Source organism: Halichoerus grypus, chromosome 6 (genome assembly GCF_964656455.1).
Source record: "Halichoerus grypus chromosome 6, mHalGry1.hap1.1, whole genome shotgun sequence".
NCBI lineage: Eukaryota > Metazoa > Chordata > Mammalia > Carnivora > Phocidae > Halichoerus > Halichoerus grypus.
Genome location: NC_135717.1, coordinates 172850008 through 172876684, shown reverse-complemented (window position 1 = coordinate 172876684; position 26677 = coordinate 172850008). Strand labels below are relative to the sequence as shown.

The window sequence follows — 26677 nt, the reverse complement described above, 5'->3', positions numbered from 1 at the left end:
CTCTGCCTGTTCTCGGAGTTTTCCATTGCCATGTCTCACCAGGGAGACAGTGTGGCCTGGCAGCTAAGGGGCAGGCTCTGGGGTACCTGGCCCGAGTTTGAGTCCCAGCTTTGCCACCTGCTACCTGTGTGGCTTTGGTCAAGTTATTGGAACACTGTGTACCTCATTTCTTCATCTGTAAAATGGGGATGAGAGTAGTAGCTGCCTCATAGGGCTGTTCTGAGAATGAACGGTGCCTCGTACCTAGAAAGCATTGAATAAATATTGACCGTTATTGTGAATTCTGTTGTCTGGTGGGGACAAGACCCAGTTGAGCCCCACTCAACTCGGAGGGCACTGTCAGCCCCCCACTACTCTTAGCATGGTGTCTGGCACTGGATCAGGGCCTAGTTCGTGTCAGATGGGGAATGTCCAGGGAAGAGTTCCACCCACATGGGGCACCTGGGGGCTGTGGGGGGCCCTGACCCCATGAGACCCTTGCGAGGAACAGGACTGCCGGGACTGTGGTCAGCTTTTGGTCCTGTTGTCCTGGCCTTTTCTCCTGCCTGTCCCAAGCTTGACAGCTTCCCCTGACTTGTCCTCCCTTCTACCCATTGTGTCCCTATCAGACTTGATATTATGTCCAGTAAGTTACTAAATCAGCTCAAGTGTTGCGTTACCCTCAGTAACTGAAATGACCGCTCATCACCCCCTTTGCTCAAATGCACCTGTTAAGTTCTTTGCTGCATCTACTGTAGCCTCAGTGTGATGTTTCTAAATTTATTAATTTCATTTGCTTAATATTTTCATGCTTTTAGTCAAGGAAGTACATGCAAATACATTTAACTTACAAAGAATATAATATACCAGGAACTTGAGTATTAGTTCACATTAAAGTCTTGAAGCTAATCTAACTTCTCATTAGAAGCCACGATATTGTACATGTGTCATCTGTCTCTAAGAATAGGAATATCAGTAAAAAAATAAAATATACTTATTTCAGGGATAAATTTACTTTTGGATTTGAACTGTCAGAAACTTACATTTTGTAATGTTTAAATTTTCCCATTGATTCAAACTAAACTGAGAGATTGAATAATCCAAACCATGAAAGTGTTTTGTTTTTTATCAACATGCTGTTTATTCTTTTAAGGTGACCTACTTGCTCGTCAAAGGATTGGCGAGATGTCCCCAGCCACGTGGCCAGTGTGCACTCCATTCTAGAAGGTGGACAGGCTAACCTTACGAGAAAACCTTGAGGAATCGCTTGTGGGATTCAGAGGTGCTCTCTCTTCGCCTGCAGTTCTGACGCAGGATTAAGCCCTTTGCAGGCACCGTCCTCCCACCTAATGCTCCCCAATCTCCTGGCCACCCCCCCCAAGTTGTCACTGTGCCTGACCAGTGGCAGGGGGTCTTCATCGAGGAGCCTGGGACATAGGGTCAGAGTGCCTGTCACAGCGTATGTGACAGTCATGCCTCTTTTTACTCATTTTGTAAAATGCACTTGTTAATTGCTGTCAACTTTCCCTTTATATAAACTTTAGCATTCCTATGTGCAGACCTCACTGCACAGGTGACATCCTGTGTCCCCAACCCTGTTCAGTAACTCCTGTGATGTGGACATGCTCAGGAAGCAAGGGCTCTATGTTGACTGAGGCGTGTTTTGCAGTGAGCCCCTGAGAACAAATTCAAGCTGGACTTTGGGGTCCAGGTGAGAATGTCCTCACAGGGTGGCTGTGAGGCTCAGATCTGATAAAGTAGGAAAGCACTTGGCAGCCGTGAAGGTCACTGCAGGCGCATACTCTTATAATGACTTGGCTTTAAAACTTTGAGCCTCAAGTGCCACTTGAGTTCTCCCACAATCTCTTGCCAGTAGGAGGCTCTTGTGAAACATTTTAAGCTCAGAAAAATGTAAGAGTTGAATTCCACACTCTTTAGTGTGGGTAGTGGGATGCTAAGAAGTTGCCCAAGGTCCCAGCTGTTTAATGGCAAATATGGGCTGAGTCTTCCAAACATTGGCCCCTAGAGCCCTCAGTAAGAGTAGAAAATGGCTTCTAAATCATCAAAAATTAAGTTATGTTCCGTACAGTTTTGTTGGGTTTATTTGGGGCATGTGAATACGTGTGTGTGTGTGTATGTGTTTTGGCATTCCTGGCGGGGTGTACCCAGCGATTCCCTGAACCACACTGATTAACCACCACTGCCACTGCCTCCATTCTTGCCTCTTGAGGGGAACCGTGTTCAGACATTCACACTGTCCCACCAGTTTAAAGGACACTGGTCCACCAGAATATGCATGTGCGGGTAACTGGCGTCCACGTTAGTTTGAATAGAGTGAGTCCTGAACCCTCTGAATATTTTATTCATTAAAGGCATTTCCTATTTAAAATTTTGTAAATGTTTCTTTACTTGAAGTTTCTTGAAAAGAAACAAACAAGAACCCCAACTAATCTGATTTCTGTATTTATGCAGTGAGACAGGAGAAGCTAGCAGCTCACCTATCCCCACCACAGCCGAAGCCTCCTTTCCATGTGAGCTGGCTCTTTGATTGTCCCTTTTCCGTCCATTTCTTATTCATGTGCAGTACTGTGAAATATTCATATGAATACCTCCTAAAATATTCTGATTCACTGTGTGAAACAGATAGGACCCCCACAGGCAGCAGCATTTTTTGCCGAGGTATGTCTTGGGGTCATCCTTTCTCACTGGCGTGTGATCTACCCCTGAAATGTAGATGGAGGAGTCCAGATTGAAATCTCGCTTTTTAAACTGTAGCCGGGAGGTTCTCCAGCTGTCCTGAGAGTGCATGAGCCTGATGAAGCAGCAGGACAGAAGTGGGACGTGCCCCCGTCTTGGCTCTGACTAGGAAAGACCCAAACCCCTGAGGATGGGCTATGAGGGCCTGGGCAGTCATGTGGGACCACAAAGTGACTTTACGTGGCCGTCAGGAGCGACAGGAAGACCGCCCGGACAGCCGGGGAAATGCTTGCTATGCAGCTGAGAAAGAGCGGACCGCAGGATGGCTCGCGGGCCGTGATGGCAGCGAAGGCAGACCTCAGATGGCAGGGGAGAGAAGCCTGAGTAATGAGAGCGAGGGTCGGTGGCCAGGGCCCGGCCACGAGGAGCCCTGGGTGATTCGGACAGCTCTGTGCCAGCCAAGGGAGGGGACGGTGGGGCGGACCCCGGGGTGGGCTCAGCGGTGCACAGCTAAGGGAAGGACCCTCGCAGCGGGGGCTGTGCTGAACCACAGTGGTGCCGGCTTTCATATTGTGGGAGAGCTTGCCTGTTTTCCTCGACCCTTCCCAACATGACTTTCTCTGTGGGAGGAAAAGGGCTGCTCCGTGGCATTGACTAAAACAAAATAAGATGTGCCTTCCCCCACTCTGTCTCTCTTCCCAACCATGATACTCCGGAGGCTGGGCCCTGTTTACTTTGAGTGAAGCAGCTGTGTGTCCCTGGCTGTGTGTCCCCTGGAGTTCCTGAGATTCCCCTTCTTCTCACTAGCACTCTCTTTAGTTTGCAGCAGGTCGGTCGGTGCCCTGAAGGGCTTGGACCCCTCTGCTAGTTTCAGGGACGGTTTCCACGGCCATCCCAAGCTGTCTGCTCACAGATACTGTTTTAATCTCTGGAAGCACCTTTCAGTGTGTTCAGCCCACCCTGCTCACCCTCGTGGGTGTTTCTGGAGGACCCTCCCCTCCCTGCCCTGGCCTGTGACTTGCCAAGCCGTGGGCCTCAGTGTCCCTCCCCAGAGGGGACAGCCTTTAAAACCAAGCATCCTGCAGTGCACAAGCAGCTTTCCGTTGCTGAAGTCAACACACGACACAGTGTTCCGGAGATATAAGTCACTTTATTTGCTGATCTCTATCTCTTCCTTTGAGGACTGTTCACTTGTCCAGATGAAATCACTGGAAACAAAATAGGCTGTGCCAGATATTTAAGCTATTCAAAAAAAGTGTTCCTGCTTTGTTAATGGTGCAAAGCAGTGTATGCCCTCAGACCTTGGTCCCTGAGCGCCTACTACATGGGAGGGGGTCAGAGAACTAGAGAGAAGCAAGAGACCCTGTCCTTTCTCACAAGGGACTGACTGGACATACAGGAAAAGCCTGAGCCAAAGCTGGAGGCAGAGAGGACCTAGGAGCCTGTGGTTAGGCCCAGGGGGCTGAGCTGCAGAAGGGCTTCCTGTGTGGCTGGCGGTAGTCAGTTGGGAACTGAGCCACACACCCCCCCTCACCCCCTACTATGGTTGTAAACCCATTTGGTGGACACCCAACTGTTTTTCAATACCAGTGGGATCAGACTCCTGCACCACGCTACACCCACTGTTCCCATTTGATAGGTGGGAACATCTTTTGTGTCTGTACACACCGTTCCCTTCCTTCTCTCTCCTCTGGCAGCCCCCGTTCCCTGGAGAAGTGTACCGGCATCTTTGATTCTTGATGGACAGTGAGTAGTTTTCAGTGTTCTTTCTTTTTGTTGCTATTACAGATAATACCACAGTGAATACCTACATTTGACTCTTGGATGAATTCATCTGTAGGATAAAGTTTCAGAGGAAACAGTTGGGTCAAAGGCTAGGTGTTTCTCTTTTGTTAAATACACCACACATTGAGAGGCGTGTGAGAACATGGAAGGACAAACCTGAAGTGACCGTGCATACATTGCATGGTTTCCAAGAGCATATCTTATAGGCACTTGAGGCTCAAAGTTTTGAACCAGTAGCTCAGACAGAGGGATCTGAGTTACCATGCAGCTTATCAATGGTGCCAGGTCATCCCGCTGATTCCTCAGGCAAGCACCTGGGCTCCCACCCTGCTGGCTGCTGGGATGGGCCCAGCACTCGTGGGATCTTTGCCTTTGCCCTCCCTCTTCTGGAAAAGCCTCTTCCCTGTCCTTCACATGCCCGCTTGCCTTCACACTGCGGCTGTTTGTACTTCACTATGTGTCAGCCTGCCCTATTAGGATGTCAGCTCCAGGCGGGCTGGGACTGCGTCTGTCATTCACTGCTCCATCCTGGGGACCTAGCCACTGTGTTTTAATCTCACACAGTAGGTACTCAGTAGGTACTCAAACATCAGTTTGTAGAATGAACCAGTAAATTTGCCCCCCCCCCTTTTTTTTTAAGATTTTATTTATTTGACAGAGAGAGAGACAGTGAGAGAGGGAACACAAGCAGGGGGAGTGGGAGAGGGAGAAGCAGGCTTCCCGCGGAGCAGGGAGCCCAGTGCGGGGCTTGATCCCAGGACCCTGGGATCATGACCTGAGCCGAAGGCAGACGCTTAACAAATGAGCCACCCAGGCGCCCCAAATTTGCCCCTTACTTAAGGAATGATCCTCCCCTCACTCTGGGCCAGACAGTGGCTTGGAAGAAATTCTGGCCACTTCCCATTGTGGATAGTGAAGAAACCAACCTTAGGTCCAGCGTGTGCTCAGGGCGAGGCCTGCAGGGCAGCACAGAGCCAGGTCAGTGTTGGCGGGAAGGGGCAGCAGTGAGGACAGCTTCCTTCTGCAGTTACGGAGGACTACAGAGGGCTTTCCCCCCAAGGCTGGCCGACTCTCAGGGGAGACAGCAACATGGTGCCTTCGCTCTGAATGTCCTTGCTTTAGAGTAATATAGCCTTTTGGCCTAATGACCCATTCTGTTTGTTCTTTTTGGAACAAATTAAGGGCATTAAGAGGAGCTAGTTGTACTTATGTAATTTGTACTTTTTGTTTACTTGATACCTGTTATCAGACCCAGAGGGGAAGAACGTTATGCCAGTTCCCAGCCAGGGCCAAGGGCACCTTGGCAACCTCTATTAACCTCTGAGACTCTGCATACCCTTTTAGGAATAGCTGTGACTCACCGGTGTTTATGTACCTCAGTGACAGAAGTCACTGGAATCCAGAGATCTGGAAGTCTTTTCCTCCGCCTCATTCCTGGATTCCAGGATTCCCAGATTCCTGTCAAGTGCCTCCTAGAATGTGCGCTCAGCAAACATCTATTGAGGGCCTACTGTGTGCCCAGGACACGCAAGGAGGACCACGATTGTGCATTTCAGGAGGGTGGGGAGGAAAGGGGATGATGATTTGTACACTTAGGATTTCCTAGCTCTCAAGCCTGAAGCTTGCTGCTCATACACCTTCGATGGGCGGACAAGGTCCCAGGCAGAAGCGCGCTGTCCCTGCTCTTGAGCATTTGGAACATCAGGGTCTCCGAGGGGAGCTAGCCTGAGCCGACTGCACACTGTCGTACTGACGACCAGCAGTTCACTGAGTGGCCGCAGCAGAAACGCCTTCGTCCCAGAGCCCTCGGAAAGAGAGCGGGGAAAGGCTGCAAGTGCTGTTCGTTTTGCACTCCCTCGGATCTTTGTCGAGCACCTTCTCTGTGCAGCACTCGGTGTGCGAGACCTGAGTGGGAAGCCAGCGGCACTCTAGGAGCCCCCCGGCCCCTCCCAGCCCACAGGACCTCTTGGTGGCTCTTTCTGTCCCTTAACCAGCCTCTTGCTCCATCTTTCTCCCCTCCTGTGTTCTGTGATAGGAAATGCCTATAGTCTTAGCATCCAGGTCACGATCTTCATCCTTAATCTTGTCATTCTGTTATCTAGACTGTCCATCAAAATGTTTATTTTGGTAACAAGGTTCCTAAAAATCAAGAAAAATATCTTTACTCATTTCCTGATTTCTCCTTTTTCATAGCTCATTCCTGTTTTATGGGTACAATAACCCTCGACTTTCTGGGAGAAGTCTTAAGAGTTTATTAGAATTTCTGTCTTGTTCCCTGAAGTATTGATTGTGTTTTCCCTAGAGATCAGCTCCAAATAAAAGTTGCCCTGTTGATCTTGGTCCTTTTGTGGTTTGGGTTTTTATTTCATTATTATTTATTTCATGATTGTGAAGATCCTTGGCTATCAGTTCATGTTTATCAAAGAAGAACAGGACTGATGTGTAGGAAGCTGTTCCGGGTTCCTAGACTGTATTTCTGTGAGAGGCTGGGCATGGCCCCAGGTGGGCTCCCTGAAGGGAGTCTAGGCTTGCTGGTCACAAATGCAGTTTTAAAAATTACTGTGATTGCCCCTCAGCATCCCCCCCAGCCCCCCAGCCCCCCAGCCCTAGCATTTCTCAGCCCCAGGCTTGGCACTCCTACCCCAGGGAGGCTCACTCCCACCCTGGCGTTTGGGATGGTATTTTCTAGGTCTTCTCCCGGCCCAGGCCTGTCTGTGTGCTTCTGGCATGTCCACCAGTCTGCTGCTGTGCCGCTGAGTTGTTACAGGTTCCTTCTTGTTGGCCCAGTGGACCGCTGCGGGGAGGGAAGGAGAGATGTGTGCCGCTCTTGAACTGGCTGCTCTGTTGTGATTTGGGGGAAGAAGGAAAGCGAGAGGCAATCCATGGTGAACATACTTTCTTGGCTTTGTTTTTTCCCATCGTGATGGGAAGGAATCAAGAATAACTCAACATACACTACCTTGTCCTAAAGGTTCATTTCAGAATCTGTTGTTTGGAATTCAGATGGCATTTTCCTGTCACCAGGTTAGAGACTGTAAAAGCCTGTTCTGGTGTGTTTGGCACACGGCGTACCCCATGAAGAAGATGGGGACTGGGAGTATGTACAGCCTTTGTTCAGAGTTAATGGAACTCATTCAGCGTTACAGTTGAGTATTGTAGTTCAGTGTCTTCAGAAAGAAATAATCTGTCAACTACGGGGTGCTAGACAGTGTGACATAGACTAAAGCAGTGTTAGCTTCTTTCCCTGTCCTCGGAAAGACAGTCCTAGCTCATTTGTCAGTCACTGTACTTTTCCAGAGTTCTCCCACATCTGTGATCTCCCCTGAGCCTCTTCATACCTCGAGAGGTAAGGGTGCCAGTGGTGCCCCACCTTACAGAGGAGGACAGGGCTCTCGGGGGACAGATGACTGACGTCACAGAGGTGGAGCCGACATGCGTTTTCCACTCACTGCCACCTGCCTTCCCAGGAACTTCACCATCCCACTGAGAAGCACCCAGCTCATTAATAAATATGCATTATGTGTTTTTGGCATCGATAGACCTATTTCAGGAATATTCAGTACCATTTGGCGTTAGAGACCAGCTTATTCCACAGCATGTCTCCAGGCTTAGCAGTGGTTCAGGCTGGCTCAAGACCCTGAGTGAAGGAAGGAAGCAGAACCAGGAAATTTGCCTGACCTGATCTCCTTTGAAGGAACAGGTTTGTGGGTTCTCTTGTTATCCTTAGAAGCCTCAATTTCCCCGACTTAACACATTTCTTTAGCCCAAACGGTGCTAAAACCAGATTCATTTTTATGGTTAGAGACGTTTGTGTGTGGAAAAAAATTCTGAGTAATATTCCCTGACAGTCTGAGGACCTTTGGGGATGTTTTGGACATCACTATTAATAAGACAGCCCTGAGAATCAAGCCCCCTTTCTGAGGGAGCGGCGTCCCTTCAAGCGGGGTTTCCAGACCTGAGATTAACTTGGGGCCGGATGAGCAGAGTCCTGCTGCGGTTGGGTACATGGAATCGGATGGTCTGGCTTGCGTCCTGGCCTAGCATTTACAGCCTGTGGGCCCTTGACCAGGGATTTGAATTGTTGGGACCTCAGTTGCCCTCCTGTTCATCTTTTGCAGAGTTTTTGAGGGATAAAAATCTGTCCAAAGGTCACATAGACCACCTGGTGGTGCTAAGAGGTGCTTGGTGCATGGGAGCAGCCGTGTTACTGGTTTATTCCTACCTGGGCTCCCAGGTGGAACAGCAGAACCACGTCTGAGTAAAGGCTTGCTGTATTTGACACAAGCATGGCCGCCTTCAGCCAAGAGGCTACTTAGGGGGTATCGTTCCGTCCTTAGTTATTGAACAGCCGTGTGGTACCATTAGGCAGCTCTTGTAGTTCCTTCCTTGGTGGCCTGGGTTTCCCTGTGGGACTGAGCCTGGTTCCTGGGGTATGGCCTGGTCTACAACTGGTTCCCACTCAGGGGGCACACTCAAGTGAGCATCCACGCATTAGAACAGAGCCCCCGTGTTTGGCTGGACATTGGGGGGCTTTGTGCAGGAAGCTCATTTGCCCTTAGAGCACAGGCCGTACCCTGTGCCCTCTCCTCTTACCTTAGAGTTATTTGTCTGCAGCTCTAGGCGCCTTAGTCCATGTGTTCCCCCCGCCCCCCCTTGCTTTAAGGAGGGAATGAAGTGATCCAGGAAAGAAGCATGCCTTGCACTGTCCATGAGTGATGGAACTATGGATGGTCCTTCTTCCTGTTCTTCCTTTCTCTGCCAAACTCTCTTCTTGAGTTCTCAATGGAAACATGGGTTATTTTTGTTTTTCTAAATTGCAAATACATTAAAAAAAAAAAAAAAAGATACCCAAGCTGATTGGTTCACTGAGACCCCCTTAACATGGGGGTATTGGCACTTTTTCTTGTCTTGTGTGAATATGTAGAGCAGACATTATGAGATTTTATTTTGATTGTCATCAAGCATTTATTACCAATTCACTTAATTTTTTTATTTTTAAAAGATTTTATTCACTTTATTTTTTTAAAAGATTTTATTTATTTGTCAGAGAGGGCACAAGCAGGGAGAGCAGCAGGCAGAGGGAGAAGCAGCCTCCCTCTCTGAGCAGGGAGACCCCTCCCACCCCACCCCCCACCGCCCTGACATGGGGCTCAATCCCAGGACCTTGGGATCATGACCTGAGCTGAAGGCAGATGCTTAACTGAGCCACCCAGGCATCCCTATTTTTTTTTCCTAAGATTTTATTTATTTATTTGGGAGAGAGTGAGACAGAGATAGCAAGAGAGAGCACGAGCAGGGAGGAGAGGGAGAAGGCTCCCCGCTGAGCAGGGAGCCCAACACGGGGTTCCATCCCAGGACCCTGGGATCATGACCTGAGCCAAAGGCAGATTCCTAACCGACTGAGCCACCCAGGTGCCCCCCAATTTCACTGTATTTACGGCACTAAAAAGGCAACAAATATTTCCTCTGTTTGCATTTGACAAATTTAATACTTGCATCTTTCCTGAAGATTTTGCCACTAGTCTAGTCCAGTTTAGCTATTTTCAGTTTCATTTAAAAGAAACTGAGGCCTAGTTCATGGGCTATTTGTATTCCCAGCACTAGCTCAGTTCTTGAAACTTAGATCTTTGTTGAAAGAATGAATCCGGCTCACCATGAACAGCTGACAATGGCAGGTTGTCCCCTCTTTCCAATTTTAAATTCACATAAGACCATTGTCACTGAGCCAATAATTTCTGGCCTCCTTTCTTCCCGTCTCCTCCATCTCTGAGCCTGGGTATGGCTGGTGTGACTCGGGAGGTCATTTGGGTCCAGGAAAAGTGGCTGATTATTGTGCCACATTGAGTCGTGGGGCCAAATTCTGGTCGTAAAGGAACAAATCTCACTGTTTTTTCAGGAGGACGTTTCTTGTGTGAGCCTTGAAGGCTGGGAGCTGATTCTGTTACTTTTGTAAAATCACCAGTCATGGATTTCCTTGGTCTCCCTTGACCCATCTTGACCACCCTCCCCGCTTACAGATAGGAAGCCCTTCTCCTGGGCGCCCGTGCAGAGGCCATCTGCCTGTAAGTCCCTTTCTAACTTGTCCCATACCCTATGGAGGAGAGCACTCTCATTCTTGCTTTCCTGGTATTTTCTTAGCAGTTTACTCATAATACCCACAAACTGCTCATTATGTGTCATGTACTATAATAGGAAGAACTTGCATTTTAGAACCACAGAACCTGGTCTTGAGTCATGATCTCACCATTTATCACCGTTTAAAACCTTCAACAAGTTACTTGACCTTCAGTTTCTCATCTGTGAAAAGGGAGTAAGAATACCTACCTCATGGGACTATTATGAAAAATGAATGAGATTGTGGAATATAGCTAAAATTTGCACCTGGAGGGAAATTTATAGCTTTAAATGCACTTATGAGAAAAGAAGACAGGGCAGAAAAGTAATGAGCTATGTATGCTTCCATGTCCAGAGTTAGAGAAAGAACAACTTGAAGCCAAAGGTGGTAGAAGGAAAGAAATTAATAAAGGGAAAAATCAAGGAAAAAGAAGACAAATATTCAATAGGCACTTGAAAGAAAGCAAACTAAAAGTGCATTCTTTGAAAAATAAAAATACAAATTGATAAATCTCTGATGAGACTGATCAAGACAAAAGGCACCAAAACCTAATGTCAAGAATGAAAAGGGGGCACGACTACGGGTCTCCCTCAGTCTTTAAAATGATCTTAGGAGGGGCGCCTGGGTGGCTCAGTCAGTTAAGCGTCTGCCTTCAGCTCATGTCATGATCCCGGGGTCCTGGGATCGAGCCCCACATCGGGCTCCTTGCTCGGCAGGGAGTCTGCTTCTCACTCTCCCTCTGCCTGCCGCTCCCCCTGCTTGTGCTCTCTCTCTCTCTCTACGTGTCAAATAAATAAATAAAACCTTAAAAAAAAAAAAAACTTAAAAAATAAATAAATAAAATGATCTTAGGAGAATAGTATGAACAATTTTATGCCAATAAATTTGAAAAAAAAATCACCTGGATTCCCTGGAAAACCACAACTGTACAAAATCAACACATAAAGAAATAGAAAATACATGAATGGTCTTTTCCCTTTTAACCAGAATCTGTGATTAAAAGTGCTTAAAGGAAGCTCCAGGCCCAGGTGACTTCACTGACAAATTCTGCCAAACATTTAAGGAAAAATTAAGCCAATCTTAATGTAAACATCCATTTGTGATAAAAGCTCTTAGTAGAATTGTAGTAGAAAGAAACTTTCTAACCTGTGGAGCGCCTGGGTGGCTCAGTCGTTGAGTGTCTGCCTTCGGCTCAGGTCATGATCCCAGGGTCCTGGGATCAAGCCCCGCATCGAGCTCCCTGCTCCGCGGGAAGCCTGCTTCTCCCTCTCCCACTCCCCCTTCTTGTGTCCCCTCTCTCACTGTGTCTCTCTCTGTCAAATAAATAAAATAAATAAAATCTTAAAAAAAAACTTTCTAACCTAAAAAGTGATATTTTAAAATACTGTATAGCAAACATCACGCTTCATGGTGAAATGTTGAAAGCTGTGTCCTTGAGGCCCGGGTCAGCTTGGCACCGGTACAGCTGTCACCTTGGGGACTGTCGCAGTTGCCGAGCACCGTGCTGGGGTGGGTACAGGGCCCCGGACTGAGGGAGCGTTACCACATAGGGTATGTCCCACCATGGGACTTGGGCGAGGAAAGCTGGACTTCCCTTGTTCCTGCTGGTCAGCCAGGAGCATGCCTCACCTCTGAAGCCCTCTGCAGCTCCAGAGTCACTTGGTTTTGTTACTTGGCGATTCCGGTTCTTTCTCCTAGGAGTTGAGTTTGTCTTTTTGTGCTGAGCCCAGGGGCAACCTCTTCTTGGCTCCTGGCACTCAGTAGGCTCTTAATAAATCTTATGCAGAATGGACCGTCTATTTGTGTCTAAACCATGGCTGAATCCCGGCAGAAAATGAATCCCTCTGCCTAAACTTTTCAGGTGTCGAGCTGCTTCTCCGTCCAGAGCAGGCACCCGCTCCTCCCTGCACCTGCTCCCTGCAGCTATTCCCAGAGCTGGCGAGGCAGCCCAGCCAGTGGCTCGATTGGGCCACTTTGAGACTCACCTGAGCCCAAAGCCCAGGTATTTCCCAAGGAGCCTGGAGCAGAGACAGCTGCTCTGGGTAGAAGACTTTTTGTCACTGCAAATGTGGGCTGGCGTGCTCCCAGGAGGGCCCTGGCCAAGAGCATAGGATTGCTTAGAGAAGGGGTGCTGTGAAACGTGGCACGAGGGCCCAGCCAGAGCAGCCTGTCGGCCTTTGTGATATCCTGGAGTTACAATGACATGCCTCCCTGTGATGATGGAGCAGAGGTCCAGACAGCATGCTGGCAGGAAGAGTGTGCACATGGTGCCCGGACAATTGCCTGGTTATAGTGTGCGTGCCGTTGGGGCACTTGGCTTTGAAGTACTGTCATCCGCTCTTTGAATTTATTGGCCATATGGTGCTGTGTTCAACTTTAGAAGCTGTCACATCCATCAGATTAAACCCTTTAAATAGCAGCTAGATCTTAGGTTATAAGACACCAGATTTATTTAAACTTCAGATAGTTTTTAGAAAACCTCTTGGTACGATGGAGAGAACATTACCTTAACAAACTTGTCAAATGTTGTCTCTGCCATTCATTACTTGGATGACCATGGGCAAGTTACTTAACCTCCCCGAGCATGTTTTCTCAACTAGAGAGATAAAAGGAATGATAGTGATGATAATTACTATCTAATGACAATTACATTATAATTTACCATGTCCACCCCTGCATGTCTGGCCTCATTTGACCCTCACTATAATTCTGTGATGTGTATTTCAGATTCATCGCTCTTTTATAGATAAGGCTGTTGAGGCACAGAGAGGTTAAGTAACTTGCCCACTGTTGCCCAGCTAGTGAGTAGTAGGTCTGGGATTGGAGCCTGTGTTCCTGTTCCTTACCATGCTTCTAGACTGTCTCGTAGGGAATTGTGAGAATTAAATGTGATCCCATATGGAAAAGTACCTAGAACAAAGTCTTGTACCTTGTAGGTGTAACAGTGTGGATCACTCTGCTCACCCCACCCTACCTGGGCAAAGCTGAGGCTTTGGACTCCTGACCATGGTAATTAGGGAAGTTCCAGATCTCCGGCTGTGTGATCTGAACACAGGGTGATGGAAAGGAAGGTGGACTTTTCACCAAGAAGTCAGGGAGTCTCGTGTGGCTGTGGATGGGTCGTTGCATCACAATGATTTGTGATCATCAATGTCACAGGGGGTCCTTCAGCTTCCTCCCTCTACAAAGAAATTAATCATCCCTTTACCCTTGCCTGGATTTAGAACATTGCCTCATGACCCAGAAATGATCCCTTTTGCTTATTTGTATTTACTCTCTCTAGCTGACCCTCACACAGTATCTGAATAAACTGGTCTGAATTTGGGGCTTCGGTGGCTGAGGTGAATCAGTCATGGGTGGGGGGGAAGACAATGCCCAACACAAGTGAAACATGGGGGTAGCTGGGGGTGGAGGCAGGTGTCCAGAGTGGATCACTTCCTCTCGTGTCTTACCATAGGGCCTGGTCCTGCCAGGTGGGTAGGACAGGCTGGGGCCCGGCAAGCCCAGAGATGCAGGGATTCTGCCCATGCTCACGTGTTCTCCTCACATGTGCTCTGTCTTCTCTCCACGGGACGAGGAAGATTGTTTAGTAAGGTTATCAGTCTGTTGGTCTAAGAACATGCACTGTTCTCCAGAAAGCTCTTTGAGCTCTTCAGTAAGATGTTGAGAAGGTTCACTTGTTAATGTGAAACACACATTCACATGCATGTAACATATGCATATATATATGTTGTTATTGACTTTTCTCTCACCTCAAGGGGACGTTTGAGACTGCGCTGTACTAAGGCAGTGATGGGAATGGAAGTTGTAGGATGGGGATGGCTTGCTTATTACCCTAGGAATTTAAAAACTGCAACAATGTGCTTTTCTTTTATAGGTTTGTCTGTGGATTTTGAGCATCTGAAGTTGACCTCTGCGTTAAGCATTCGCTGCTGCTCTCTCACTGCCCGAAGAGATGTCTGTCGCTTACGATGATGCCGTTGGAGTAGAAGTGTCCAGCGATAGCTTCTGGGAGGTACTGCCCACGCTTGCATGCTCATGAATGCAGAGACCAGGCTGATGGCGCCTGACGGGCCTGGCTTCTCTTGGCCGGAACTGGGGGAGAAGATGAGTAGACCCCAAACAGGCCAGGTCTCTGTGGTCCGATCCAGATGGCGGCAGGTGTGGCTAAGCTGTCAGTGCGGGTGGTGAGCTTACCTGGCTAGAAAAGAGTGATAAAGAGGCTAGAGGTACTTGTCAGGGTCTTATCAGTCTGTCTGATCTCAGATCTTCCTTCTCATGCTTAGCCATGACGTGACTTGGTGCTGCATACACTTATTACTGGGCTTGGCCGGGGAGGCAGTGTTACTTCTGACTTGTGTGCGGAAAAGTGGACAGTGGTGATGTGACATCATGCTGGACAGTGCGGGCAGGTGGCCAGAGGGCTGAACAACTGCCCTCAAGCCTGTCGGAGCATCTTCCTGGGAGTCTTGGCCCTCGAGGAACTCCTTTCCTGATTAGATATTGGGGGGTGGGTTGTTTTTTCTGGAAGTCACTCTTCCTGAGCCCACTTTTTCCTGCCTGCTGCTTAAAGGAAAGTCCATTTTTGTTCTTGTGGCAAAAACCTCTGGGGGCTTAGTGGAAGGAGCACTAGCTTTGCAGTTGGAAAGATCTGGGTCCTGATCCCAGCTGTTCCCTTGCTAGCTGTGTGACTTTGGGCAAGTTGCTTGACTGATCTGAGCCTCAGGTCTTCATCTCTAGAGGGGGGTGATACTGGCCTTCGAGGGAAGCTGCAGGATGAAATGAGAATATACACATCAGCACCCGCATGGGTGCTTTCCTGACCCCAGACGCTCGAGCGGTGCACGAGATGGGGAGGATTCTCAGGGTTTGCTGGGGACTAGCACGCATTAGTTTTATAGACTTTGATTGATTAGGTGTATAATTTTGTCTGAGAGCAAATACCATGTGATACTATTGTCTAATAGAGACAGTGATCACAGGTGCCCAGTTTTAAAAAAGATGGGCAAGGAACTCAAAATTCTGTTAACACTTTTTGGGGGCCTGGGTGGCTCAGTTTGGTTAGGCGTTTGACTCTTGGCTCAGGTCATGATCTCGGGGTCCTGAGATGGAGCCCTGTGTCGGGCTCTGTGCTCAGTGTGGGAGAGATTCTCTCTCCCCCTCTTTCGTTCTCTCAAATAAATAAAAATCTTTTTTTTTTTTAAAGATTTCATTTATTAGGGCGCCTGGGTGGCTCAGTTGGTTAAGCGACTGCCTTCAGCTCAGGTCATGATCCTGGAGTCCCGGGATCAAGTCCCGCATCGGGCTCCCTGCTCAGCAGGGAGTCTGCTTCTCCCTCTGACCCTCCCCCCTCTCATGTGCTCTCTCTCTCCTCTCATCCTCTCTCTCAAATAAATAAATAAAATCTTTAAAAAAAAAAAAAAAAAGATTTCATTTATTTATTTAATTGACAGAACACCATCAGGGGGAGTCGGAGAGGGAGAAGCAGGCTTCCTGCCGAGGAGGGAGCCAGATGCGGGGCTCGATCCCAGGACCCTGGGATCATGACCTGAGCCAAAGGCAGTCGCTTAACCAACTGAGCCACCCAGGCGCCCCTCAAATAAATAAAAATCTTAAAAAAAAAAAAATTCTGTTAACACTTTTCTTAAAGTTGGGCAGAAGGTCATTATCGACTTTTAGCTGAATACTTCATTTTATTAAAAGGATGTGTTTCATGAGCAGCTACTATGTGCTAGGTCCTTTGAGGCTCCAGTGGGACGTGTGACAACCCGAGTCCTTACCGCTCGGCTGGTAGCGGCCTTCCTGGTGGGTATCCAGGCCGGAGCTCAAACTTCAGTAGCCAGAGAGATGCATCTGCCCCGGGAAACATCCCACAGAAGGCAACAAAAGGGACAGGGCGACGATAGGGTCAGGGCTGGCTTCCAGCCGCCGCAGCAGGGGCTCCCTGGCGTTGGCAGGCACATTCTCACGGCGCCAGGGTGTTGGGGGGTGTTGGCGGGGGTGAGGGTGAAATACCTGGAGCTGTGTTAGAGCCGGCAGGTACAAGATACAGCTTGGAGGTGCCTCTGGGACAGTGCTGAAACTCAGGACTACCGCTCAGCCTCCGTGTGCAGGTCCAGTTCACGGGCAGACACGTGTCGCTTGCCCACAGGAGGCTGTGGTCTCGCCAGCACTGCGGAAGCACTCGGGGAGCCAGCCATGGTGTGCCGCTCCTTCCTGGGGCTCCCGGGAGGCTGGCCTTTGGAAAAACAGGTCCTTGCTAGTTTCACCACCGAACCAAAACTAGCTGAAATCCTTTAAAGTTGTGGGGGAACTTCCTGTTTGTAGCTGCAGTGACATTACCACCTGGGACTCATCGGTGCCCACCGTGAGCTAGATGGCGGTGCGGCGGCTGCACACACAGCGGGCCTTGTGAGCGATAGGCCAGGAGAGGCAACCGGACGGGTTCAGCTGCGTCCTTTGGAGCCAGGTGGCCTGGGCTTGACTCCCTGCCTGGGGGGGGGCACTTTGGGCAAGTTACTAATTTTTCTTTGCCTCAATTTCCCAATCTGTAAAGTGGGGGTAAAAATGGTACCTATATCGTGGTATTGTGAGGATTTCAGGAATGAACACGGGTGAAGTGGTGTAGGGCATCAGGATAGCTCTGTCCCTCTGACGTGGGAGCTGGAGGTCACCAGCACGCGCACAGCACATCATCTGCCTGCAGCATGCATTCGGCAGCATCATTTGAATTACCCAGTTGAGGGCAGAAACTGCTCTGCAGAAATTAGGTAGCTAAGTATAGTGCTATTACAGAAGTCTTCAGCTGCTTCTTAAAAAAAAAAAAAAAGTAGAAGTTGCCAGCATGTATTAAATCAAGTGGCTTTAACAAGTCCTGTCGCTGATTTAAGCTCTCGGGCTCCCTGTTAAATCCTTAGCTGCGATAATGTCAGTGGACAAGAACATCTCCTTTTGCCCGAGGAATGCTAAGGCCAATGGTTTATTTTCTAGTCAGGCCCCACTCATCTTGTGATGCTCCCTCTGAAATTACTCTTCAGCTTGTAGAAATCAGCAGTGCTGTCATCTTCCTCCTCCCTGATGGCTGCTCATTGAACAGAGGAGCGATTCCTCAGGGGGAACCCACCCCATTCGGCTGTGAGTGACTTGGGTACACGCTGCCAGCCGCACATCTCTCCATGCTGTCAGCAGGGTCCCTCTTTCCCATGGGAGGTGTCTTCTTACTGATGTGACCCACAGACCTGTACAGATCTGCAGAAAGCCTTGTGGTCTTGAGGTGGAAAAGTCCTTGGGCTTAGTTTTACTCCTTTCCACTGAAAGGTACTTCCTGGAGTGGGTCATCTTCTGCATGCTGGCTGTATGCCTGCACGGAAGGGACATGACCCTGTCCTCCAGGAGCCTTTGGCTGTGACATTTGGAGGTAAGCTCTCATGGGAGGAGACTGACACCAGACAGATCATTGTGTAGAGTGCTGTAAGATTTGCTGGGGGGGCACGGCAGGAAGTGGGGCTCCCGCTGGGGGTGGGGCAGGCAAGTGCATTGGAAGATGAGCAGGATGTGTTTGCTAGATGAATGCACTCATGTGTTTGCTAGATGAATGGGTGAGCAAGTCCTGGGAGGAGAGATTACCCACAGGGACTAATATCAAATGGAAGTATTTGGAGGTATTTGGAGGGGACACTTTCTGTATTACCCAACGCTTAGAGTAAGCCATTTAGAAAAGAGAAGTGAGCTCTGATTCCCGCAGTGAAGGCTCCTGGAGGAGAGAAGATGATGGCCCCCATGAAGGGGGAGTGGTCAGTGGGGCCAAGCCACAGTCTCCCTCCGAGTGTCATGGCGTTCAGAGGAGAAGGACCTGCTGCTGACATCACCAGAGAAGGCGTGTGAGGTAGATGGGGCTGGACTTTGAGATGGGATGGCATTCTGAGTTGGAGCAAAGTCTGGAAGCCAGAATGAGCACGGCCTTGCAGAGGGCTGAAGACCTTGAATTCTTTGGAGCCCAGGGCTGTTTTGGAGGCCAAAAGTCATGTGGGATTGGGTAGATTGGGACCGAGGGGAGGCTGCTCCCCAAGTGGGTGACTTCTTCAAGTTGGAGCCTGGCGTGTCCTCCTCAGAGGCTTCCCAGCGTGGGGTAGGGCAGGTCAGTTACTTCTGGCAAGTCTTCTGGCTCACTCCAGGAGCCTGAGGGCCCTCCTACCGTATCCTCGGCTTCTAGGCCCTGAGTCTGGGTCTTCTCATAGGCCCTGGGGCCTGGGGTACAGAGAGAGCCTAGGCTGCAGGTTGTGGGGCTTTTCAGGTGTCACCAGGGCTTCCTAGGAGAGCCTGGCCTCTGCCTTCAGCGGGCTCTGGGCACACAATGGTGGGTTTGTCGCCAGCAGGCCTGCTGCAGCGCGAGTCTCCGAGGCCTCCTTGGTGGCCAGGCTGGGAGGGCAAACTGCTAATTTCAGGAACTGGGTCCTGAGTCTGCCTCATCCCCGAGGCGGGGGTTCTGCTCAGCTGTCAGCCTTATGTGCGGGTAGAGCTCAGATCTCCCTGGAGAAGCCCGGCTGGGGCTGACCTGTACTGCACTCTGTGGGCACAAAGAGCCTTTGAGGAGAGGAGTATCTGCGGGATGAAGAGAACATAAATATCTTGCTGAAAATGTTCTAAGAATGTTAGCCCTAAAGGATTAGCATGTGACTCTCGGTATTTACCATCGCCTTCAGAGAAGGCTCTCCCTGCAGCTTCTTGTCCGACCTTGGAGACAGAGTAACACATGAGAACATCTCCACACGGAGCGTGGTTTTGTCTGGAAAGCCGTCCACATGGAATGGCATGCACTTTGCCCATCCCTCTAGAACAGTTTTGTAGGTAACGTATTTAGAAGATGCCACTGCCCTGTGTGTGTGGGTTCCACGGAGCCTGGTTTGGCACCTGCCATGGTCCAGACCCGTGGCTGAGTCCTGGGGTCCCAAGGTGAGTACCTAGTCTTGAGACCCCAGAGCCAACATTTGCCGTGTTGGGCAGTTACAGGGCAGCAAGGGTGAGTGGAAGCACAAGGCGCACGGAAATAAATTGCCTTGGCCCCACCTCCCCCCACTTTCTCAGACCTGGACCGAGTTCCCCGTATGATGGCCTGTCTGTGGGTGTATCAGCTTCGTTGTAATCCTGCTGTGCTCAGGCAGAGCTCCCAGCAGGCTGGTGGCATGCCTTGATTTCCCTGAAGTTTCTTAAAGGAACCATTAATTCATTCTTTCAGGCAAACTAATATCTGTTGTGTCACAACCGGGCATTAGGGCACCGGCCTCCCCTGTGCCGTGTTCAGTCTGTTCTCTACCCTGAAGCCAGGCCAGCTCACCCAGAAAAGCAAACCTATATGATTCCTTGCCCTGGGTGGGAAGCTCCAGTTTTCTGCATCACCTCCAAAGTAAAACCATACTCTATAGCATAACAAAGGCATAAGCATGTGTTGGCAGCTCCTGGGCCATCTGGTGCTTCCTGAGGAGCGCTGCCCTGGGCTCCTTCTCTAGGTGCCTGTCCACAAAGAAGCTGCCTCCCTTCCTGGTTGTCTTTCCTCCAACCTGATCTCCACTGCTTTCCCAGCTCCTCCTCCAGCAGCCTTCCCTGACCCATTCCGGCAGCCTTAGGCAGCCTTCCCGCCTGCCCACCCAGTGTGTAGTCTCACCGTTCGCTTCTCCCTCTGGGCACTGAACGACCTGAGGCAAGGACGTGATTCTCACCTGCGTCCCCGGGACTCAGTATGGCGGTGCTGACACGCTGAATGACTGTGGATTTGAATGCACAAGTAAGTCGGAGAAAGGAAGAGGTTTAATGCTAGGTAACAAGACATGCTTTGCTCATAAGCTTACAATGAAATATTTGGAATGAGAATATGTATGCAAATAACCACAATAGTGAGCAGAAATCATTCTTTCAAGAGACATTTGTAGAGCACTACTATGTGCCAGGCCCTGTTTGAGGCCTTGGGGTACAGCATGAATAAAACAGACAGAAGTGACTTTTATTTTTTTTTTTTAAGATTTTATTTATTTGTCAGAGAGCGTGCACACAAGCAAGGGGAGCGGCAGGCAGAGGGAGAAGCAGGCTCCCCGCTGAGCAAGGAGCCTGACGCGGGCGGGACTCGATCCCAGAACTCTGTGATCGTGACCCGAGCTGCAAGCAGATGCTTAACCAACTGAGCCAACCAGGCGTCCCCAGAAGTGACTTTTAAATGGTCCAGATGCAGCGCTGTGAGGATGTGGAAGAGGCTCTCCCTCCTGAGGGGGCACGCCAGAGCTGTGCCAGAGGTGGCTCTAGGCGAGCTGGGACTTTTGTCCCCCCCACCCCTCTATCCCGTGCATGGGCGCATGCTCTGATAAGTCATCAGGCTGCATGCGCTAAGCCCTATGCTTATGGTCTGTGTAGTTTTAACACAGTGATAATGGCTAGCACCTATTGCTCTGTACCGGAACCCTGCTCTGGCTTATATGGGTGCTCTTGAGCCTCACGACTGCCTTCTGAGATTGTGATCTCCATTTTACAGGTTGGGAAACTGAGGCTCGGGTGGTTTTCTGGTCCCCAGCTTCACATAAATAGTAGGTGGTGGAGCTGGGATTCGGGCCCAGGCACCTCCCTCTAGAACTGCTCTCTTGCCTCAGGTCTCAGCCTCCCAGGAGCTCCTCAGAGAAGAGAAATGTTCATTTGCTCTGAGTGCCACATACTTAAAGCTTCTGCTAAAACATGAAGTCAACGCCCTGTCTGGGGTCAGACCCGGGTACTGCCGTTTGCTAGTGTATGACCCCGAGGGCTCAGAGAAGTGAGATATAGCCTGCCCGGTTTCCTAGGCAGTGACGTGGCCTTGCAGGTTCCTCCTCCCCAGGATGGTTGCAAGAATCAATAACCCGCACAGGGCCAGGGTCCCACGATTCCTGAGCCTGAGCGGCGTGTGGCCTCCTCATTTAGTCTGTTTCTGAGCCCCACATGCGAATGTTGCTTGCATGGGAACAGGCAGAGGTGGAGGAGTCAGGTGGCCTTTCATCTTGGTGCCAGCTTGTTCCTCCCCTGTCTAAGTGCCATAAAAAGAGCCGTTCCTTGAGAGAATTGTTTTGCTGTCAAGCTTTTCCTCTGAAGATAAATTATTTTCTCATTTGATTTTACTGATGTCAAAGTAACTTGTGTAAGCGATGTAAGATAAAACGTTTAACCTTTCTACTCAGTAAACAAATTATACAATTTTAGAGCTGGTGGCCTCTTGAGTGCTTAATTAGACTGCGCTTGCTTAGCTCCATAGAGACATTTGTATACAAATGCTTGGGGCTGGCACGGAGGGACCCAGGTATGGAGATGGGGTAAGGGAGCTCGTGGTCCTGCGCGTGCGCGCGCGCGCGTGTGTGTGTTTTGGAAGGGGGGCTGGTAACAGGAATCAGTGAAGGTAGAACCAGGGATTCGGATGCAGGGGACTCAGGGAGAGATGGGATACTGTGAAAGCAGCAATTTGGGGAGGGGATGGTCACAGAAGGAAGGGGGCATTACCTAGAGGAAGTGCTATTCCCACTTTTCCAATCTGGCAATTTCCCCACCAGGTAATTTGGCTTTGTATCCCAGAGGTTTGCCTGATTTCAGACAATTCTCTAATTCTCCTTTCACTGTTGGAGTTTCTACCAAAAGCTGCCAGTCTTCAGCAAGCCTTTACTTAGACACCCGGGGAGGTCAGAGCCACTCTTATGGCAGGGAGGTGCCACATGTCCAGCGCCTACCTGGAGCGTTAGGGGGAATCAAAGAGGGTGTGACCTGGTCACTTGGCAGCAATGTCCTCTGGGTGTTTCCTGGGCACTTGGCTGAAGGACAAGTGTGTGTGAGTGCCCCAGAGACCGTGAGCTCCAGGGTGGAGTCTTAGGGGTGACGGCTTGCAGGGAGGGTGTGTGCTGTGCTCACGGACAAGTCCACGGGTGTCGCTGGGCCTTTGTTGACATCTCAGCAGTATCGAACCCAGCTGACCACCTTTAAGGAGGAGTTCAATTCTGAGATAACTTTGTTTCAACACCTCCTTCCTCTCCACTTTATGTGTTCTGCCTTTGGAGTTACATCTGCGAACTGGGATTTCTGGGTTTCTATGTCTTCCTGTTTTATTTGAATGCTTAAAGATCAATGATGCGGTTGATCTTTCAAGTTGTTGAAGTTTGGGATTTGTGCTTTATTTTATTTTTATTTTTAAAGATTTTATTTATTTATTTGACAGACAGCGAGAGAGGGAACACAAGCAGGGGGAGTGGGAGAGGGAGAAGCAGACTCCCCGCCGAGCAGGGAGCCCGATGCGGGGCTCGATCCCAGGGCCCTGGGATCGTGACCTGAGCTGAAGGCAGATGCTTAACTGACCGAGCCACCCAGGTGCCCCGAGGGATTTGTGCTTTAAAGCTACCATGTAGCACAGGGAGCCTTTGCAGCGTGAGGAGCCTCCTTTTCTTCACCCTCCTACTTGATGAGTACAGTGCCAGGATCGGAAGGCAGGGCCGGTCTGCATGGGGGGTGAGAGCTGAGCACCGGAGCTGGGCCCGGAGTGAGGCCCGGGGGCAGCTGGGCCCGGAGTGAGGCCCGGGGGCAGTGCTGGGGCAGAGTCAGCCAGAGCACAGATCAGTGAACAGCAGCAGGCCAGCCAGCGATTGGGTCTGTAACCCTCGCAGAGTCCTGCCGGGTAGATAGCATTACCCCGTTTTGAGGATGGCGGGCCCAGTGAGGTTAGGGCTAGTCCAGGTGGCGGTTCGGGGGAGCACCAAGGTGAGGAGCTCCTAAGACCCTCTGTTCCAGTGCAGGGCAAGTTGGGAGTCCAGAGGGTGGGTGAGCTGGAAGGCAAAGGGGAGAACTAAGTGAAGTGGAATTCTGTAGAAATGAGGACTGCCAGAGCACAGTCTGAAAGCAAGGCACAGATACTCCTTATTCCCCTGTGCTTTCAAGCGCACAGCACATTTCACAACCCTAAAATCCATAGTGGCCCCGTTTGGAAAGGAAAGTTCAGAGTAGGGGTTGGGCTAGGCTGAGGTAGGAGGTCCTGTGCTGGCACCTGGGGGACGCCCTGCGGTGTGTGCAGGCCATGGCCTCTGTCAGGGCCTCACAAGGAACGTGGGGGGGGGCAGTGGTGACACTGCAAGGCCCAGGCCGGAGGCGCTTCCGGCCTGCCTGGGACACAGGTGGACTCGGGGATAAACTAACTCGGACCCCGGATTTGACTGAAAGCCTTGTCAGCATAAATGAAGCAGCAGTGGGGCTCTCCTGCTGGATTGGGCTTACGCGGCTCTTTCCAGATTGGCAGAAGCGTTAGCGAGCTGCTCATTTGTCATCGTGGAGTTACGCTGTAAGAGTCGATGCTTTTTAGCTTTTGTGAGGAGAGCTGGAATGACTCACTGGATTAAGAACTTGGTAAATAAAGGCTCATGAGTTACTTCATTGCCCATGCTGAGCTCTAGTTGAGCACTTAGCAGTTTCCCGGTCCCTTCCTATGCACCTGGAGTGGGGATTCCCACCCCAGCACCATTCGGGCGTTGAGAAGATATTACGGGGTGCCCTCTGGGTGCCTGGCATGGAGGATGGAGAAGAATGAAGGCTCAGTACTTGCCCTCGAAGCCACTGTTAGCACATTTAGGCATGCAACAGTAGATGTCCGTACAAGAGTAACAAGGGAGAGATGAGCTGAGGGGGAAGACTTCCCAAGGGGATGGGATCTCATATAGCTCATGCTCTGTGGGCCTTGATATCCTGCCTCAAGCCTTCAGAAAGCAGCCTTGCCCCTCAGAGTTCCCTTCTGCTCTTACCACAAACATCATTTCCTTCAGGCAGTCCCGACCACCCAGAGTGTTCCTTCCAGAACTTGTGGCCATCTGTAATTGGGTTATTTATCTGACCGTAAGTCCCAGGAAGGTAGGGACTGACAGTTTGTTCACCATTATATCCCTCGTTCCTCACATGGCACAGAATTAGCTGTTCATTACACATTGGTGTGTGGCAAGAGGGTGGTGCCAGGCTCTCAAAAATTGAGTTATGAGGGCTTCAGGGGTAGCCGGCCAGTTGGTAGCATTGCCAGACTCTTCAGTTAGAAATCCTGGAATTGCAAAGGGCCCTTGGAGATCATCTAATCCAGTCCCCCCTCTTCATTTTGTCTCCCAGTGGACAGGATGTAGAAATGGCCAGGTCTGGTCAAGTGATGTCTGAGCCAGGCTAAGAGCACACCCGGCTGGGAAGAAACCCACCCCAGCCCAGTGTGTTTAGTCCTTATGAAATCAGTTCTACCTCTGCCCTACAGCAGAAGAAACAGAAAGTTGGGGAGAGAGACCCATACAAGGTCATTTATTTGGGGGCAGGGCCAGATCTTTGCCTCTCTCTGCTGAGAGGTGACCTCATCAGAGAGGGCAGGGGGCTGAGGGACTCAAAACAGATAACAGAAACTCATTCAGACAATCTCGCTGCCGTCTGCAGGACTGTCATTAAGGAATCCCAGAAGGGTCATCTTCCATCCTTGTCTTTCTGAAAGCTGGTTGAGAATATCCTGGAGCCTCTCAGTGTACTTTATCAGCTTTGGATAAAACATTGGACTCTGACTCCATCGACTTGCCGGGAGGGAGGGATAACAGCAAGGGCTTTTCCTTCTGTCCGGTCAGCACAGCAGAGCTGGCTCACCCTTGAACCCGCCTCTCCAGGATGTAGAAGGAGCAGCCTTCAGGGTCACAGGTTAAAGGGCATGAGCCTTCTGAGGGTGAAATCAAGGTTGTCTTTGGCAAGCGGTCTTAATAGTTTACAGGTTTGGGGTTCCTGACGTGAGCCTTGGTGGCACACAGTGGAATTAGGAGCAGGGCCCATACATTACTTCTCAGTCTTGAACTCTGCCTGTGGCCTTCCCTGGGACCCGTGGGGCTGGTTGGAAGCACACATACTACCTGACGACCCATTAAGTCTTAAATTTACCCTCTCTGGAAGGTGGGCTCTGCCTTTTCTGGCTGCATGATCATGGGTGACTTTGCCTCTTTAAACCTCAGTTTCCTTTTCTGTAAAATGGAAACACTAATAGTACCCACTGCCAAGGATTGTCACAGGATTAAATGAGGTGGCACATGCTGAACTGTTAGCACACTGCCTTGCAAATTGTAAACATGCTCTATTATGATGCTCCTGCTGATGAAAAACAGTGCGTGGTGCCTGTGGCCAGAGGCTTACAGTCCAGCTAGGGCAGGGAAGCTAACATGCACGGCTGTGACCCATGTGGGACACGCTGTGGCTGCAGGCCATGGGGACAGTGTGTGGAAGGTCCCTCGTGGCTCCCAGGTGGACCAGCAAGCAGGAGCCTGTGGTGGGGAATTGGTCTCGACTGTCTGCAAGTGCAGGTGATGCAGGCACTCTGTCTTGGTGGTCCGGCAGGGACAGCGGGTGTCAGGGAAGCCTCCGTGGGGAAGACAAGCTGAGCCTAAATAGAAAGCTGGAACTGGGGCAGGTAGGCTGGGACTCCACACCCACACCCTTCGCCGGCTCTCTCCCTGCCTTTGACGCTAGTCCCTTTCCTAGTGGTAGGACTGTGTTAGCGCCGGCTCCTGTGAAGTCTCTGGCCTTGTTTGTGTGCAGCTATTTTTAATTCCCATCGAGGACATCATGCTGTCATTTTGTTTCTCTTTCTCCACTGCTGGTGAGGTCTGTGCGGGTTGCAGTGTCTACACCTAGTCCTGCACTTCTTGCTGCTTGCCTCCACGTTGGTATGCCTCCCCCCGCCCCCGCCGCACTTTCACCCACACATTCCCCAGGTAGAAGATCCTACATGCCTGCAGCCCAAGAGAACATTTCTGTGGGGATATGACTCAGGGACAAAATTGCTAGGTCCTCATGGGGCATGTGTATGCTTAATGACTTAGTTACTGCCTGCCTGTTCTCAGGGCTGCCCCAGTCTGTTTTCCACCAGTGTGTACAATAAGGGTTCTGTGTGCCCCTTTTGTCCCACACTTGGCATTTCCCACCCTCGGGTTTGCCATGCTATAGGAGTGAAGAGCCTTGTGATCATGGGCATCCCCCCAAGTTGCACAAGGGTGAGCCCCTTGCTGCTGTGAGCCCCTCGGACTTTGGTTCTCTCTGAAGTTGCCCTAGTCATACCCT

At 50.2% G+C, this 26677-nt stretch overlaps 1 protein-coding gene across 7 annotated transcripts in view; it reads left to right on the top strand.

Annotated features, from left to right (window-relative positions):
* Positions 1–26677, top strand: part of PACSIN2 (protein kinase C and casein kinase substrate in neurons 2) — a 132078-nt gene that overhangs the window by 78236 nt on the left and 27165 nt on the right. For 5 of the 7 annotated variants that reach the window (XM_078076709.1, XM_078076707.1, XM_078076708.1 and 2 more), the window contains one exon: positions 14454–14591. In XM_078076709.1, the coding sequence (XP_077932835.1) occupies positions 14532–14591 (60 nt within the window). In that variant the 5' untranslated portion in view covers positions 14454–14531. Of the gene's footprint in view, positions 1–14453; positions 14592–14613; positions 14738–26677 lie in introns of those variants that run through there. The other 2 variants (XM_036088361.2, XM_036088351.2) reach the window with 2 other exon arrangements.